Genomic DNA, 18,555 nt, shown 5'->3' on the forward strand with positions numbered 1-18,555 from the left:
GACATCAGAGTTTTCAAATTCACTGAGCGCCTTATGAAAGGAAGAGGAGATAAAAAGATATGACTCCTGCTCTAGGTGGGAGACAATGAAGGAAGCAAAAAAAATTGGCAGAAAAGCCAACCTCCCTGTGCTAGTGCCTGAAGAGTTTTTTTGAAGAAGGCCATTTGCAAGTGTTTGCAAGAGAGCAACTAGTTTTATGTCTGCTCAGGAAGCTGGAGTAATGGATTGGTAAATAAGGTTGGGGAGGTGAAATAGCAGGCTTACTCCTCTTACCTTGCCAAGCTGAGAACAAAACTATAAAGTCATGGCTTTAAGTACTAAATGGGCAACTCTCTGGAGAAAGCGTAATTGAGGAAATTATGGACTGTGATGTTAGAAGACTTGCTGCAAATTTTGCAAGTCAGGCTACCCAAGTCATTGAAATTACACCTCGTAAGGAAGCACATTCTTCTGACCTCTATTGGAATGGAGCTTTGCAAAAGCTTAAGACATGGGGTGATTCAGTTACAGAGCTGTAGGTACGTGACTGGTACTTATCTGTTAGCTGCTTTAATTAGGCAGTGTTCCTGAAATGAGTGCCTAAGGTCTATGTCTGGTCAGTGAAGAGAGGAAGGTCTACAGAAGGTCTTCACAGGGATGTATCATCTGCTTCTGCTGTAAGGGGACAAGCTTTTCCTGTTGGGAACTTCAGAAGCACTTTATTTTTTTCCACTGAGGCAGACTGTTTCCTTCACTACTTGTACTCAGAAACAAGTTTAGAGCTTAAACTAGTTGGGCAACATCATGAGCATACATATTAAAATAAAAATAACCATTTTAATAATCCTGTTTATCTCCATTCTTTTCCAATCTGAACAAAGCTTGGTAATAAGTCTTGCTTTGTCCCTGTAAACTGAGCAATTTACTGTCCTGACGATTATCAGTGCCAATAGATGTACTGAGTCTGGCTGGGATGGAGTTAATTTTCTTCACAGGAATCCTTATGGTGCTATGTTTTGGATTTTTGACCAAAACAGTGTTGATAACCCATTAATGCTATAGCTGCTCCTGAGCAGTCACTGCACAGCATCAAGGATTTCTGTTTCTCACATTGCCTTGGCAGTGAGCAGGATGGGGGTGCACAAGAAGTGTGAGGGGACACAGTTGGGACAGCTGACCACAACTCACCAAAGGGATATTCTGTACCATATGACATTGTGATCAGCAATAAAAGTTGCAGAAGAAAAAAAGGAAGGATGGAGTTTGAGTGTTACAGCGTTTGTTTCCCCAAGTCACTGTAACATGTGATGGAGCCTGGCTTTCCTGGAGATGGCTGAACTGATGGGAAGCTGTGAATGAATTTTCTGTTTTGTTTTACTTGTGCACACAGCTTTGCTTTATCTCAATGAAAGAGTTTTGTTGCTTTCACTTTTCTGATTCTCTTCTCCATCCTGCTGGTGAGGAGTGAGAAGCATCTGCTTGGGGCTGAGTTACCTACAAGGATTATCCCATAACAATAGAGAAAACCTCTAAAGAGTTGTTACCTTTAAGAAAGACATAATAGAGAAGAACAAAAAAAAGGTTTGGAACAAGATGTACTGCATAGTTTTTCAATCTAATTTTTTGCTGTTAACAAGTCTCTATTAGGCAAGAAGTTTGTTGTTTCCCCAAACAAAGGTGTGAATATTTGCCTATGCTGTTGTGCAAACAGAAGACTTAATGTCTATTCTGATTTTAACATGGGGTAGAACAGAAGAAAACAAGCATCACATGATTCAAAAAAGGTATTTTCAGAATTCTAATGATTTGTTTGGATATATGAACTATTGAACTAACTGTTTGAACAGGAAAAAAGGAAAATATTTTACTAAAATCGGCACATACTCCCTCCATTTCTGTGAATGGTGAAGAAGTTGAGGCAATAAGAGGTTAGTGATGTAAGAGCTATCATCAGTCACACACAGGTGGAAAAACTGAAGAAAATTCTAATCTTGATAGAACATTGCCTTTCCCATTAATGAATCCAGCAACATTTCCAGACAGGTATCTCTTGAGAAATTCATGTTACTCAAACATAAAGACCTGTGGAACTAGGGAAAGCATGTAATAACATTAGGTCCAGAGAACCTGTTACAATTGCTGATTAGGATTTTCTCTTACAGAGGACTACCCTAGAGAATTAATTAGCTAGAATCCCCTGCATGTGAGAGAATAATAAGTTAGTTACTTTTTAAATTTTTTTTTTTTGTAATTTTTTAGTGTAGACTACTGAGTCAAGAACAGTAATCTGTACTCCTCCTGGACAGTTCTGATTTACAAAACGCATTTGGCACCACAATCAGTTACTTCATTTTAATTGAGATTCTGAAACATTTCATACTGCTTTTTTCAAAGTTTTGTCCTATCTCTCCTCTAATGGAATTTCCACTACAGAATCATAGAAGATACAGCTGGAAAATACTTAATACATCACCTTTTCTGTCTTCTTGATTTTAGCAAACATGAGTGATGTAACTATTCCTTTGATCACTTATTTGACTTAATCTTGAAAACTAACTAACAGGATTTCTCCATGCTCAGTCTAACCTATTTTGCAAAACAAAAAACCAAAAAAACCCCAACCTCAAGCCCTGAAAAACCCAGAAAGATAGAAAAAAAATTACTAGAGCAGTTGAAGATACTTCCTATGTTTTAAACAATAATTACTCTAATTTAGATTTAAGATGCATAATCTGTTTACATATATAATGGTATTGCCTTCCAAGGACTGGAGGCTTCCAAGGGTCACAAGAGCTTCAAAATAGGGTATGGTTGTCAAATAAATTTTCTTGAGTTACGGCATGCTTAAAAAATAAAATTAGTTATCTTTAAGCTTGGTAAATTAGATGGATATTTTATGGCTATTCATATTCTAGTATGCAAGGCAAAAGCCAACCCTAGCTGTACATGCACAATGATGGGCTTTATTTCCATTCAGGAAAGAGATGTTGTATTCAGGGTGGGTAACTCCATGAAAACATCATCTTTGGGGTTGTTAAAAAATAAGCAGAGAAATTAGTAACAAAACTCAAGAGCAAACACAAACCATGGTGGACCCATGTCTTGACCTTGGTCTAAAGTAGATTTAGTCACACATCTCAGACAGGAAATAGTAGAATAGGAAGAGTACATAGAGAGACACAAGGTAGGTGAGTAAATAGGACAGATAAGGATAAATCATGGTCTGGGGCTGTTTCTGTTTCACAAAGATTAAAATAGAGAAAACTGTGGAAGAAAAAACAGCTGAAGGGAGATATGAGAGAGTTCTGTAAAATCTTGACCATCCTGGGAACAATTAGTCACTGATCTTCACATAAGAACAAGGAAGCATCAAATGAAATTAATTTCTAGAAGGTTAACACAAATAAAAGGGAGTAATACTTCATGGAGTGCACAGGCCCATTGTAGAATTTATTGCTAGAGGGAACCCTGGATGTCAAAAGTTTAGATGAGTTCAGGAAGTCACTTCAGAAAACGGTTTGGCAAATTAAGGAAAGAAAATTCCAACAAGGTCTATAAACCACATGGAAATGAACTCTGGGCCAGGAAATACCTAAGTTGCAGATTGGCAGTAGTTGTGAGGTATTTTACATTGGGTAAGTTGAGGAGGTGCATGTCTACTTGTTTTATCCTTTCCTTGTGGTATCTGATAAAGGTCGCTTCCTGAAATAGGATACCGAGATAAATGAATCTCTGGCCTGTAACAGTATAGTTGATATTGTGCCCTTGTCCCAGAGCAGAGAGAAAAGTGACAAAACACCCTCTCTTTATTTCCTATTTAATAACCTTCCACCTATTTTGCAATATGGATTGAACATACTGCAAACTTTAATGATAAACACATGAGCTCTGGCTCATCCTTGCTCCAAAGGTGAAACTGGAAGTAACAGCCAAGGCAGGTCCACCCCGCTACTGCCTCCAGGGTGTGTCAGTATCTTGGAAAAAAACCTGTCCCATTTGGTACGTAGTGCATACATGCTGGTATGTATTTTTAAATATACTGAAGCAAATAGCCTCAGATTTTAGATTAGGGCCAGATGGCTGATTGAAGTGAAAATAACACAGATACACAGAGGAATGGTCACTCCAAAAAACCTGAACTGTCTAGTTAATATGATGCCAGGCTCTGAACAGTACTGCATGTCATTTACCTTATATTTCAATACTGTGTTCATAAAAATAAGAAATAAACACCTGGTGCATCTCAAGACACTGAGAATTTAAAGGTATTTCTGAAACTAACTTTAAATCTTTGACTTTACAAGTGAACTCTGTTGAGGAAGGGACAAGCAGCCACTAAAATTATGCCACTCCATTTAAAAGATAAAGTGGAATTTAAGGCTTGTACTTTCAGATTACAGAATTTATACTAGTAATATAACAGGACACCACATATTCACACAAAAGATGTCCAACCAAATCAGGGAATTTTTAAATCAAATTTTTAAGTAAAAAGTTAACTTGTGCCTCCTCTCCCAGAAGTTTGCATGTTCCCAGTGCTTTCCATTCTCATTGTTTACCTGTGGTGGATATGGAAGCAAATATACTACAGGACATACCATGAACAGCTGCAGCAACAGCACCAACAAAAGCAACATGTGTTGTTGGGCCTTTGGTTTCCAGGTGCTTGAGACACAGCTGATGTTCCTTCATTTTGTGACTGCTGCCTCTTTCTCATTTCAGCTACTTCAGTGCCCAAGTGGCTATAAGAACACAGACATAAGAGATGTACAGAATTACTACAGACCATCATAAATTACATTCACATTTCTACAGCAATGTCTGATGCAACTGGTTCTCACAGCTCATGGCAACAAAAGCACGTGACCATCAACTGAGCTGGCCAAGAAATAGCTCCTTTGTGTTAAAAGCAGTTTCCAGAAGACCACATTTCAGTGACACATTTACGCTCCTGTGCCGTTGAATCACACGCATTCTTCCTGCTTTGGCAGGATTCAAAGGGCTGTTTATGATCAGTGTTTTTAACAGCAAGCCACACAACTTGTGTAGCACTTGGTAGAGACTAGGTTGCTCCTTACCACAAGACTATCACAGCTCTTTCCATTGTACTAAAAATACAGCAGGATGGTTATTCACCTTAAACATGAGTTGGAAACTGACCTTTTCCACTTTTTGACTTCTTTAGTCTATGCTGGACCAACGACATTAATGGAATAGATAGAATATGACAGGCAGCTGTCTGGTAAGAGCCAAGATTTTTAGATGTCATAACTCAGAGGCTTGCTACTTAAGAGTTATTCTCAGTAAATAAAATGAATAATAAATATGTATTTAAAAAATTTATAAAGTACTTTTCCACCTTTGAGACTATTTTCTGGTCACAGATCTTTTCTCATTGACAGTTTTTCCTAGGTTTTATTAGGCCAAGATTTTTTTCCTCCCATTGACTTGAAATATGCAGCTGGAAGTAGTTTACCATGCATTATCTAGTTTTCAAAAGAAGTTGAACATTTATTGCTAAGTTACATTACTTAGGAAGGTTTAGATGTCAGCGTCCTTCTAATGGCTCACACCTTTGTACAACAACTGTAAGTTTCCCACAGTAATGGCTAGTACAAACATACAAATTAGAATAAATTTAGTACTTTTGCCTTAGAAAAAGTACTAACAGATTACCAGATTACTGTGGGGAGGAGCCTGGTTTAAAACAGAAGCAGGTAGAGATGGCCTGGTGTGAGCAGCATGCACTGTGTTCCACACTCCCAGGGCATCCTGCTACAGCCAGGAGTGCTGGGGAAAGGAAAACTCTGATTTACCACCTGGGTACACCATACACAAACCAGAGATGTGCTGCTTCTTCTACATGCACTCAAGCAGCAGCTTTGAGAGTTTTCATTTACATGGTTGTTAAAACTCCCGAGGTTTTTATTCTGTAATAGTGTCCTTCATGACAGCTTACACACGACCACACAAAGAAAGGATACTACGCTGCAGAACTCAAACTCATGCTCCAGAACTCAAGGTTGGTGGTTGTTGCAGCTTCTTGCATAGCTACCTTTTCCATGTATACTGTCACTGAGTAGAATCAAGCAATTTCTGAAGTGTTTGGTCAAATCAAACAATGAAGAACCATTTAACTATCACTGGTAGGTGCACCTGCTTATGCTACTGATATTACTTATGGTTTATAGCTGCTCTTGAAAATTAAAATGACATGCAAACAAAACCCACACTTTTTTTTTTTTTTTCATGTCAAATGCAACCCTCTGGGGTTAACAAAGGATGCTCTGGCATAACTGGGTAACTGCCCAAATTTTTACAATAGATAGGAAGGCAGGAAAATTCTTGAAGCATAATATGTAGTTCAGAGAGTAAGTGACAGTATGAAGTCTCTTTCTCCAAATTACGGTGCAGAACTTCTGCTGACTGTGCGTGATGCAGTTAAATTATTTCATAGATAGCCGTGTCATGCTGTAAATTGGTATTTTCTTCAGCAAGTGCAACGGCTATAGTTAAAGGAATTAAAGCCAGATATTTTCAAATGGAATGCTTGTTTCTTTTAAGACAGTGATTCTAGAAATATTTGTACAACAACAAAAAAAACCTAACAAAATTTATTAGTATCAGAAACCAGTCAAATTACCCATATTTAGTCATTTTTTGGGCTGTAATCCCATTCATTCCACCTGTGTACCTGAAGTCAAGCATTTTTTTCCTCAATTTTAGCTGTATATAAAAAATGTACTATGGCTAGAATATATTGCACTATAAATAAGGGGGACAGGATGAAGGTTATCCATTCAGACATGATGATGACATTGGTGACTTTGCTGTAGTTTCACAAAAACTTTACCAAACTGCAAGATGCTGCTGCCACTGGTATTTATTTCTCTCCCTTTTCTCCTGCTCAGCTCACAGTTACTTATTCCCTCACCTGAGCTGTCCCCCTTCTCTGTGCTGGTGGCAGCATTTGTACAGGTACCTGGTGAATTGGGTAAAAGAGTAGGCATGATTTAAATTTAATCTAGAGGGAAAAGAAAAAAAAATGGGTTTAACTTGCTTCAAGTCACTTTCTCATTTACCTCGGGAAGATGTGAGCACTTGGGCCAGAGCAAGGGAGAAAACTGAACATCAGGCAAGGAGAATGTGAGGACCACTTTCTTCCATTCCTGCTCACACTGTCAGCAAGTGATGGTTAAATGGGTGGGAATTGTGCAGCTGCAGAAAGGTAAAATCTGCATCTGCAGTTCCCAACACACAGAACATGGCAGAGAGGTACAATCAGAAATGGGGTTTCACAGGAATGGTTCACACCTTTAATCCTGCCCAGCAACCTCAACCACTGAAAATTCTCCAGCACTCATCTTTTGGGATGGACTACCATGGCCAACTGTTTCAGAGGTTTGCATGTCTGGCAGGACACAGAGTTGTGAGGAAATGTGGCTCTCCATTCTAGAGCATTTCAGGAGAAATAGCTTCTTCCAAGGCTGCTCCGTGCCAGTCTAGCCAGTCTTTAGAGCAGAGTTGCTTGTTTTGCTATGCTCTAACTGCTCTGGAGTATGGGAAGGCACATAACCCACCCCCTGTCTGGCCATGCATTATTTGGAGAAGGAAAAGGGCAGTCCTTGATTGCAGGTACAGTAATATTTATCTATTTAGGCTGTATTTGAAAAGGAAAACAAACAGATAAAGGAAAGAAAAGAATCATAGAGTCATAGAATCATAGAATGGCCTGAGTTGGAAGCGACGTTAAAGATCATCTAGTTCCAATCTCCCTGCCATGAGCAGGGACACCTTCCACTAGACCAGGCTGCTCAATGCCCTTGAACACTGCCAGGCATGGGGCACCCACAACTTCTGTTGGCAACATTTTCCAATGCCTCACCATTCTCACAGTAAAGAATTTTTTTCCTAAGGTAGGAAGAAAGAAAGAGTGAGCAACTTCCCAAAATCCTGTATATACATCCAAGGAGAGTGTGCATTCTGGCCCTAGTACAATAAAGCATTAATTGCAACGTCAGCAAAGTGCTGCAATGGGGTATATATTGACATGGGTTGTAAACATGGATACTATGTACTGGGACTATCCTTACCTTCCAAATATGATGGAGAAAGATCTTACTGGCACAGTGGGAAAAAGTTGTATTTAATGCATTTCAGATTCTGTCCTTTCCACAGCTGACGTTGGTGTTTGCTCTGACCCTTACTGTGTCTCACGGTACAAAAAAAGTGATTTTTCTTGGCATGACTGCTGCACTGATCAATAAAAGCATGACATTGAAACTCCAAGCAATGGGATGGTGTTCTCAGTGAATACATGAAGTGTTCACTCCACTGGCTTAACCACTGGCTGAAGTCAAAGTCATCAGCCCTGCTCTTCTGTTTGTGTTGCATTCTCTCGGAGAGCTTCTAAGCTGAAGTCTGTAAGAAATATGAAAAACCCACCCTGTGATGCAAAACTATTATGTTTCCTGAGGATGTAGTTGGATGGGTGGAAACTTTAGTTTCATGCTTATTTTGGTTGGATTTCATGTTTCATGTTTTATTTGCAAATACCAGATGTCATCTACGCAAAACAGTAATTGATTCAATTAGATTATTTAGGATGCAGAAGCAGGAATATCTTAATTCTTGGCTATATTTAGAGACTGAGTAGACAGAGGGTTTATATTTGGTGCCTTGGCCCAAGGCACAAAAAAGAAATTTAGAATCTTTGATTCAGCAAGTCACTCCAATGAAATGAACAATTTTTCTGAAGTGTCAAAGTTAGTACATCATTGTGAAGGACTAGAATGTCATGAACTGATTCTGAGTAGACCTTCTAGAACAGTAGTACAAATAACACACCCTGTCTCCAAGACCTCAGTTTGCCTTTTAGCTTTTTCAACATTTTTATTCTTCCTGAGACCCTCTAACTTGGCAGAAGTACCAGATGGTGAAGGTGAGCCTTTTTTCTGATGGAACAGTTTTTCTCCTAGGTACACTACATATGATCTCTCAGACCATCATGTCACAGGTATCAATTTCTTCTGCTAGTTTTGCATCTGGTTCTTTGCCTCCGTTTGGTGGCATGGTTTACTAACAGTGTTATGATTTCCATTTGTACTGTTAGGAAATAGGAATAGTATTCCAGCTTGCTTGACTGACTCATTCTCTTGCGGGTGGGTAGGTATTATGGCCCTTTGAGCAATCCCACAATCACGGAGGACTTCATTTTGCAGAACATCTGCTGTCCCTGCTCTGTAGCTGAGGAAAGGAACCCAAGGGTACAGCAACTGTTTATTATACCAGTTATGAGACAGGTGCTCTTATAAGCTGCAGAGCAAGATCTGTGCAACCCTGTGTGTATCTTCAATCTTGCAATGCTGGAAGATTATGAATACTAAAAAACCCATAGAAATTTGGAGTAAGGTTTCCTATTAGTTTTGGAACAAATGGCATAAGGATCTATTTCTGTGTTTAGATAGTGTAATTACCATTTATTCCACTGGGTTCCCAGGAGTAATTATCACAGAAATCCCCTTGTGCACAGACCACTGTCCTGGGAAATAACTGATGGAAGAATCATTTGGTTTATTACATTTATAGTGGGAAGCCCTGTTGAATACAGGCTACGCTCCTTTCAAATTGCATAGAGTACCTCTAGAAAATGAAAAGAAGGCAATTTCTGAATTGTTGCACCTTTCTGACTCTCCCCCTCCTGTATGATTTGTGCTGTTTTAGCTAGGTTTTAAAGTGTTTTCCCCAGAGATTCCCAAGATATTGGATGGGGCAAAAAACACAGGCTGCATAATTTCAATCATTTAATTTGATGCCTCTCTTCTGATGAAGAGATTTTTTTATTTTTATTTTTTGTCCCCTGGCCTCAAAAGGCTGTCTTTACAGTTCTGCAATTTTCTGAACTTTTGGCACTGTCCCATCTGGCCCTCTTTGCTTGTTTTGGAGCCTCCCCTTGCACATGACCCTCTTGTAATAATTTCTGTCCCCCTCTTAGCATAGTGAAGGCATTCCCTGGAGAGGCTCATGCACTATGAAATCAGAGAAAAATCTTGAAACTCCACAGGGGATTGAGAAGAGTTTCTATCCTATTTTCTGGAACCATTATCTAATGGCTGTTTTGAAAGAGAGAGATCGTATAAGGGTGAGGACAAACATGCACTGTTTCATAAAGAGAGGAAGTGGCATTTTGTCTTTTGTTGCAGGTAGGACACAATGTCTAAGATTTTAGGACAGAATTGGTGCAGAATCAGCTACAGCAATCTGTCTTTTTTCAAACTTTGCAATAGGCAAGAAAGATCACCTTGCAAAAGAAAGGTGCAGTCAGTGACTTAAGGATATAAAGGGTGATTTACCCTCCAGGCAAGAAACTTAGCCCTTAAAATATCTTTCTTTTTTTTTGTGATCTATCACATCAGTTCTCCCGCCTTGCTTTACTTCTTTTGACTTTGACAATAAAGGAACAAAATCTCAACTGTGTAGCTTACATAAATTCATACCTTAAACCAGCTTATTTCAGATCCAGATGTGACTCTATCAATCTCAACCATACTTGCTTTCACTGTCTTTACTGGCATTCACTTGATTCCTAACAGGGATTTTTTTTAAGTTTAGGGATTTTGAAAGCCTTCAAACCCTAAGTATTAAGGTACACAATATCCATTTAAGACCCCATCCAGGCTTCACTGTAAGAACCAAAATGTACACTGAGGAAAGCTTTGTATCCCATGAATTCAAGACTTCAAACTACCATTTTAGATTTCCCATATATTTGGAAAATCTCAGCGTTTATAAGAACAGAGTTACATTACCACTTCCTTGAATTTTTTAAATGAGTTGTTTGGGGATAATTGCATGACCTTTACAATATTTTGATTGGTTCCTTGAGTTTTAGTTTCCTAAAACAGTCAGTAGGAGAGTGACAGAGATAACCCTGTAATACAGTTGCTTTTTTTTTCAAATAGTGAGGTTTTTTTTAAGTGGTCAGTCAATTTTTAATGTATAAGCAAAAACCCTCAGAGAATGCCGTGATGTGATACATCTAATGATCTGTGATGTGCTGTTTTAAATCCAGTGTGATATGCTATCTGTTTTAAATCCATGGGGTTTTTTATGAACAGACATTCTAGAGTAACAGAACCGTGCAACAGAGTCTGGATACAGCTGCCAGTTAAATAATATCACTGATGCACGTGCTGCACTTGCAATGCAAAGACAGCCCTAACACAACATCGATTTCTTATTTGTGCTGTCTTCATTCATCTGGAGGAGTGTTTTAAAGCTAAATGAAGACAGACCACAAGATTTTACCAGATGTCTCTGAGCTATAAAGATTTCCATCCACCCCTTCCAATGCTGAGCAAGTAGCAAAATCAAGACAGCAGAACCATAGGGACCATTTTGAGTGCTGCTGACCACTTAACAGCCATCATACAGCAATGGCATTCATACTACTCTGCTCTTCAAGAGAAACCTTGACATGGGTACATTCTTTTTTTTGCTACTAAATTCTGAAAGTCATTCAGTACTTCACAAATAAATTCATGCAAAGTAATGGACAAGAAGTCTACCAGAAGAAGTGCAATTGAGTTATCTTGGACTTCATTAACTTGTTTCAATGTACCCATAGTCTTTTACAGAAGAATTAGAAGCTATTGGCAGCAATGAAATCTTAACTGCACTTTAATTGATATTGCAGCAGTATGGAAAGTTTAGAATGTTTGCATTTTTAAGAATTTGTATTTTGGAAGGCAAGATCAATGCACAAGGCAATTCCTAAAAACTATTCTGGTTAACAGTAGTCATGTCAGAATGTGAATTATAACTCCAAATTTTAAGAGATTTGCTTTTCTCGGTTCTTCAAAAACTTTGTTTAGCTGCATGTCTAAGTTCAAAGAAATTGTGAAGTGTAAGAAGGTCTGAATAAAGACAGAAGTTGACCCATGAATTTCTGACTAGAACTTCATATTGAGTACATACCCCATGTTGATGTGCCATACAGGCCAGTGCACAGATTCTTGTGTTCTGCGTGATGAGTTCAGCCAAGGAAGGGCATGCATATATAAAAGATTTTAATTTTAAATGCCTGGCTACCTATATCAAGCTGTATCAACCACTGATTTTAACTTTGATGGTCCCATACTGATTACCAAGGTAGCAGAACCATGAAGGGAATTTCTTTCTCTTAAGCAGCTTGCAGTGCCCAAGACACTGCACAGCCCCCATGACGTCATCCTTCTTGGATAAATGGCAATTACTACCACCTTTCAGTAGTAACTTTTGAAATCATAGGTTTTAAATACTTGTTGGCTCAGAGAACAGGTTACTGCACCTACTGACTTTTGCTTTTGGAGAACTGAAGACTTGAGTGTCTGCATGTCATAGGTTAGCAAGCATAGTCCCGGAAGGGATGTCCTTGCTAAGGGGTGCTTACAGTTTCCTCTGGGAACTGATAGAACCTATCAGCTGGCCAGTTTGAATATGGACAATTCTCTAAGCCACTTAAAGTTGTGATCACCTCTGTGATCCACATTTAAGAATAGGCAAACTCCCCCTCAAGCTCTCTCTCGTTTCCGGTGCTGGGACAGGCGGCTGCGGGCCCCGTGTGGGGGCCAGCGGGCCCAGCCAGGCCCTGCTTGGGCCAGGCCGGGCCGGGCCACGGCCATCCTGAAGCCATGGACCTGTTCCAGCCATGGAACCCCCCGCCACTGCCTTGCCGTGGGCAGCCGGAGCGGCTCGGCTCTCCCCGCTCTCCACTGCGATAAGAAAAATTCAACATTCCAGCTGCAAAGCTGCAAGGCCGAGGTGAGATTAACCCTTTTACTGCTGTGAAGAGCTGAAAACCTGAGGGAAGAGAGAGAGGAGATGCTTAAAGCTGAAATTCTGTTGTGAAGCTATGATACATCAGAGTATCCTGTTGTAATTTCATGAAGATCTGGGGGGTGGAGTGTTCAACTCGTGAGCAGAAGCACCTGTGCTGAGATAGGCAGATGCTGACGCAGCTGTAATTTCATGAGAAGTTTGGACAGGGAGAGATGAACCAGATGAGGACTTTTGCTCCAAACGGGAAAGGAGAAAACCTCAGTTCCTAGAGATGCTCCCAGAGATAGTCCTAGAGATGAAGATGATGAAGACCCTTTGCTCCCAGGGAAGGAGAAGGGCCTCTGTTTTTGTTTTTGAACGGCTCAACCTTAAAATTGTACCCCAAAAAACTTCAAGAGTGGACCCTCGAAAGCAGTTGCAGGAAAAGCTGCAAGTCGGGGGAAGGGACTCACATCACGAGCAGAGACTCCTCTTCCTAAATGGACTGAACAATATTTGGAAGTGGGCGGCTGTCTCGTTGTGATGGTGTTTTCATAGCACGAGCAAGAAGAGACTTCTCTTTCTAAATGGACTGAACAAGGCTATTATGGAAGTGGTAAACAGACTGAACATCTTAAGGGTTGTCTTTTTACATTGTCAGTGGGAAAAGGGAGGAAGGTGGGGGGAGGAGGAGAGTTCTGAAGATGGTATAATTTTTTTCTTTTTTTCCCTCTTTTAGGTCTGTTAATAAACTTCTTTATATTCTTTCAAGTTTGGTGCCTGCTTTGCATTTCTCCTAATTCTTATCTCACAGCAGATAAACAGTAATGAGTATTTTGGACCAAACCACTACACTGCAGAAAACATCTTGCTTGTCTATTAGTTACTGAAACTCAGCAAAAAAATTTCAAGACACGTGGTCCACTACAGCCATACAGGTATCTTTCTCCTATTAGGTCTTGTGACCTGGAGAAGTAGGACTCTTTCTAAAGTTTTTCAAAGCAAGCCCTGAGAAGATCATAAAGTGGACATTCTATCCATTATAGGATAGGAGAAATAGAAAAAGGATTCTAGTGGAAAACTGGCAAAAAGTGCTCAGACATTAAATGTTTTATTTAGGGTAGGACATTGCTATGCAAATATTCATTTCAATTGAAACTGTGCAATTTGTCTGAACACTATGAAATCTTTGTCTTTTGTACAGTAATATTCTTTTTATGACTTTACCAGACACCTTTGTACTCATAAAGGAGGTCTGAGATTTCTTTTTATTATTTTATGTTGAACTTGGTATCCTGAAGAAGCCTTTCTTAAATATCTGCATCATCAAGTAGATATGCATTTGTGCTTCTGAATCAGACATTACTGCTCAGTAACAAAACATTAAGCCTGACAGTAATGCATTATTGAAAAGTTTGAGATGGTTGCATGTAGTTTTTAAGGAGCTGTGCTAAAATTATGATTAAGAGCACTTTACAGTCTTCAGGAACATTTTATAAAAAGCAATATGTAAAACTGATCAGGAAACCTTTTATTTATTTTTAAGTGTATCGTTTTTATTCGTGTGTGTTTGAAAAACATCTAAGAATCCTGTTTACACAATTAATTCATTACAGCTAGCATGGCTTCCACTGACTTACTGACATGAAGCCAGTACACTTTAGAAAGCTAAGAAGATAATTTCATTACAGTGGGGAAATACAGACCTTGACATACCACTGAAAAGAAGTGTTTTGTTAAAGTCTCTGACATTTCTCATAAAGAGGACACTAAGAAGACACTTAAGAACCCAGAGAGCTTTACTGTATGCATTAGCATTGTAATTTATAAATAACTTTTCCTGTGCTCAAAGCCGTTTCTCTGGATAAAAAGCCAGCTGTCATTTGGGGGTTATGTGAACTGCAAAGATTCTGTACAAGTTTCAGCAGAAATTTAAGAAAAAAGCCATAAGCATAGCACAAGAATTTGTAGCCAACACAGGCTAAACAGATTTGCAGGTGCGATCCAAGTATCAAACAAAGTTTATTGTTGGGGAACTACTTTTTCTGCAGATAAGAAAATTCTGGAAAATTTTCATCTGCAGGAATGGCAGCATTTTATCAAATAAGTGCACATAACTTTTGTTTATGGTGCACGTGCTATGAAGGCCTGGCAGACAAAGGAAAGGATTAGAAAAACTGTTTTAGTGTGAGAAGAGCTTTTCTGAAACCACACTGGACACGGTTCTAGTCTCTGAAATGACAGAATCTGTATTTTCACGGTAAGATGAAGACTTGCATCCTCTACTTCAAAGGCCCTTTATTTTTTCAATTTCCTTTTCAAAATGAAAGTCTCAAATTTGAACCGAAGGAGCTTGAAAAAGGCTTCCTGACTATAACTTTTTGAAATAACTGGATATTTGGCAGTCATGCTGATTTTAGTTACACTGACTGACTTCTGAAGTATCTTCTGACATGATCTCTGTGTGTTTCAGCCCTCTTTCCCTCAGCCACCCTCAAAAGGAAAAAATAAAATAAAATAATAAATATAAACAAAATGAGGAGATTAGTATGGTGTAGAGAAGGTACTTGTTTAACGTGGTATAACTGAGAGGGAGAGTAGCAGAAGGTGGCATGAAGTAGAAACAGCCTTAAGGTCTTTCTGATGGCTTGGAACAGGGGGAGAAGATGAATCCAAACACTACATTCAGATAGGCTGCTTCCAACATGAAAGGCAGGGGCTGGAATTGTCCAGGTGCCATTTCCTGCTCACCTTACAGTTTCTATGAACTTCATGACCATAGAACTAAAGAAATATTTGCCCTTGGCAGGGAGTGGCCAGGCTGGTACATATCCACCTGTAATGAATCTCCCCTTCCCTCCCACAAGCTGTGCTACTTCTGTTAAACTCATAGCAAGCTCCTGATACTTCTGCTTCTCCAGGTAGAGCTAATGCTTGCTGGTCTGAGGAAGGAAGGGGAGACCAGTTCTACTCTGTGCAAGGGATGTGCTCTTTTCCACCAGCCTGGCACTTGCTATTAGAACCAGATACTGTTACCATGCTTGGAGAAGGTTTTTTTTTGCCTGAAATCCTGTATTTCTACTGTCTGAATCTTTCACTGTACTTGCTTATTCTGTGTTTAATCCTGTTTTGTTTACCTGCATGTTGCAGCAGCAACACTCGTTTTTCCATCTGCTGCTACCAAGCATCAGGTCCTTCATGGTCTATCACATGTGAGGTTTCCCACTTATAAAAAGAATGTGGCCCTTTTCTTTATTAGCAGAAGGGCTCATGGATGTATGGATGTGCTGGAGTGAGTGCTGTGGACACATATTTCCTCGAGGCTTTGCTGCATCCTTTAACTGGTGCTCTCCCTTCCTCATACTCTTACCAGCTGTGTCCCTAACAGCTGGTTTTGAAACCTGGCTGGGGCTTCACCAGTGCAGAGAGAGCTGCGAGACTGATCACAGCCACCAGCAGAGGACAGTAGCTGGGAGGAGCTATCACAGGCTCTTTTATCTCTTTCTGCAAGTTACCAGGAAAAACTGGCATGAAATAAAAAGGGCAGATGACTAGAGTTGGAAAATGGGAAGACAATGAAAATATAAGGAATTTACCTGACTAAATCTTGGGTTAGAACCATTTTGGAGCAAGAGATGAGAGTGGATGTCTGAGACAAGACAAGCTATGTGGCTTGAAAAGCCAAACTTTTAATGGGAGGCTTTTTTAATGTATAGAAGAACAGGCACACAGCTTCCAACTAATGTGTACCTTGAACTATATTTATGTGTTAACAAAGTGAACATTTCAGCAACAACATTTATGTGGTCAAATATATAAAAATTCTACCTAAATCTTATGGAAAAGGTGAGCTATGCCCCAAGCCTAACATGTCTCTGTGCAGTGAAAGCCACCAATCTAGGCCCTGAACTGTTCGCATCTAAGGTTCTCTCACAGCACAAAAAAAACACCAGAGGGATTTTAAAAATTATGACACTGTGCTCTTCAAACTTTGATTTGTACTCACCTGCAACAATCCAAGGCAGTGGTGCAGGATGAACTCAGCCAATAGCAGAGTGATAGACTTTCATGAGACCATCTGCCTCCTCCTGATTTGCACCAGTGTCCTAGCTCAGTTCCTTTTCCATGGCCTCCTTCCCTCTTCTGAGTTCATGTTCTTTACCTGGCTAAGGTGTCTGCCAGCTCTGCTGTGAAACTGATAACCTGCAGAGCAATATAATATAATAGACTCTTGCCACAGCCAAGAGTCACTACAACTCACTAGGCAGCACAGAAAATAAAAACAGATTTGTGGAGGAAAAAAAAAAAAAATCCAACTTCCAGGTGAAATCCCCTTGCCATTACAAGAGCATTCTAGAACTTACTGTCATTTCAGTGAGAGAAAGCAAGTTTCCTTTCTCTTGTCCTTGTTTTATCCCTTCTCTTACTGGAAGGATTCCCATGCAGAAAGTTGCAGCCTCCTTTGTGTACCTCATCACTTGAGCATCTACCTCAGCTGCCTGAATCCTCACTAGTGTCTTGTTTGTTAGCTTGACTGGAACAATGGGCGTCTTCAGAGCTACTTGCCAGTGAACACTTGTAGCACAGCCTCCCTCCTGTAAACATAGAGGTATGATGCAAGTGTGAAGCAAAAAGCCATAAAGTCTAAATTATACACAAAATACCTAACAGTCTAAGTGGTATCTCTCAGTTCATAGAAATTCCCAAAATACCACACTGAGGCAGAGGGCTTGAGATGTTCTGAAACTACTGTGGAAAGTCCCTAAAAGTATTTAGCATGTTGTGTGTTGGAGGGGATGTATGGAGGTTCAGAGAAAGAAAACAAAACCAATTATTTCTTCTCCTTTCTTTTCTCTTCCCATGGTCATTTTTTAATGTGTCAGTTTGAAAATACAATATGCCAACCATCCCAGTAAACAAATATTTTATAGCAAGCTGTGCATGTATTTTCATATTCACCAACAGTAAAGAAAAAATTATGTCTTCCTGCAGAATCTGACAGTTCTTGCAGTATGGAAAACTTAGTATTAAAAAACAATATAGGAGTTTTTATTCCTTTTTTTTCTCTTTTTTTTACCCTATCAAGCATGCAAGTTATTTTTTCTATAATTTCTACAAATGCTAAATAAAAATTTTGATAGAAAGAATCCATATTTTTTCCTTTGCAGAAAGGATATTTTACTTTGGAGGACAAACAACAACAGTAAGAGAATTTAATTTGTTCCCCCTTTTCTTTGTATGATGTTTACTTGAAGCAATATGTGCCTAGGGAACACTGTGGTGCTTACATAAAAGGTCTACTTTTAACACTTGGTTTGTATAAAGTTTAAAGGATGGAACTTAAAACTATTCTCCCATAATGTGAAGTTCATGATTTTTCATACATAATCTGAGTCTATTCATTATACCAATGTAAAAAAAAATCTGCTAAACCACAAGGGACTGAAAACATGCTGTGAAAACTTAAAACCTTAGAAATCTCTGGAATCATGCAAGTTTTGTATGAAAGTTTCCCTTCTATAGTCACATTTACAAGCTCTCCACTGTTATGCTGAGCATTAGCACAGACTTGCAATCATTACCTATGTTACTGCACAGCAAGGCATTAAAGGAGCTCTTCCACCAGAGTATGCAACGAGATAAAGTGAATTGACTTAAAAAAATAGATTTTTGAAGATCAGCAGACAAGACCTCTTGAAACACTGCTGTCACGTGACTGAGTGGAGCTTGATGTGAATGTCTGGTCTAGCATCCCTCCTCCCTTAAATACTGCTCGCT

The 18,555-nt window shown here is 39.3% G+C and overlaps 1 protein-coding gene across 5 annotated transcripts in view; it reads right to left on the bottom strand.

Annotated features, from left to right (window-relative positions):
• RGS17 (regulator of G protein signaling 17) overlaps positions 1–18,555 on the bottom strand; it is a 74,287-nt gene that overhangs the window by 25,562 nt on the left and 30,170 nt on the right. For all 5 annotated transcript variants that reach the window (XM_032101896.1, XM_032101892.1, XM_032101891.1 and 2 more), the window contains one exon: positions 4,578–4,721. In XM_032101896.1, coding sequence (XP_031957787.1) covers positions 4,578–4,696 — 119 coding nt within the window. In that variant the 5' untranslated portion in view covers positions 4,697–4,721. The remainder of the gene's footprint in view (positions 1–4,577; positions 4,722–18,555) is intronic.

This window comes from Corvus moneduloides, chromosome 3 (genome assembly GCF_009650955.1).
Source record: "Corvus moneduloides isolate bCorMon1 chromosome 3, bCorMon1.pri, whole genome shotgun sequence".
NCBI lineage: Eukaryota > Metazoa > Chordata > Aves > Passeriformes > Corvidae > Corvus > Corvus moneduloides.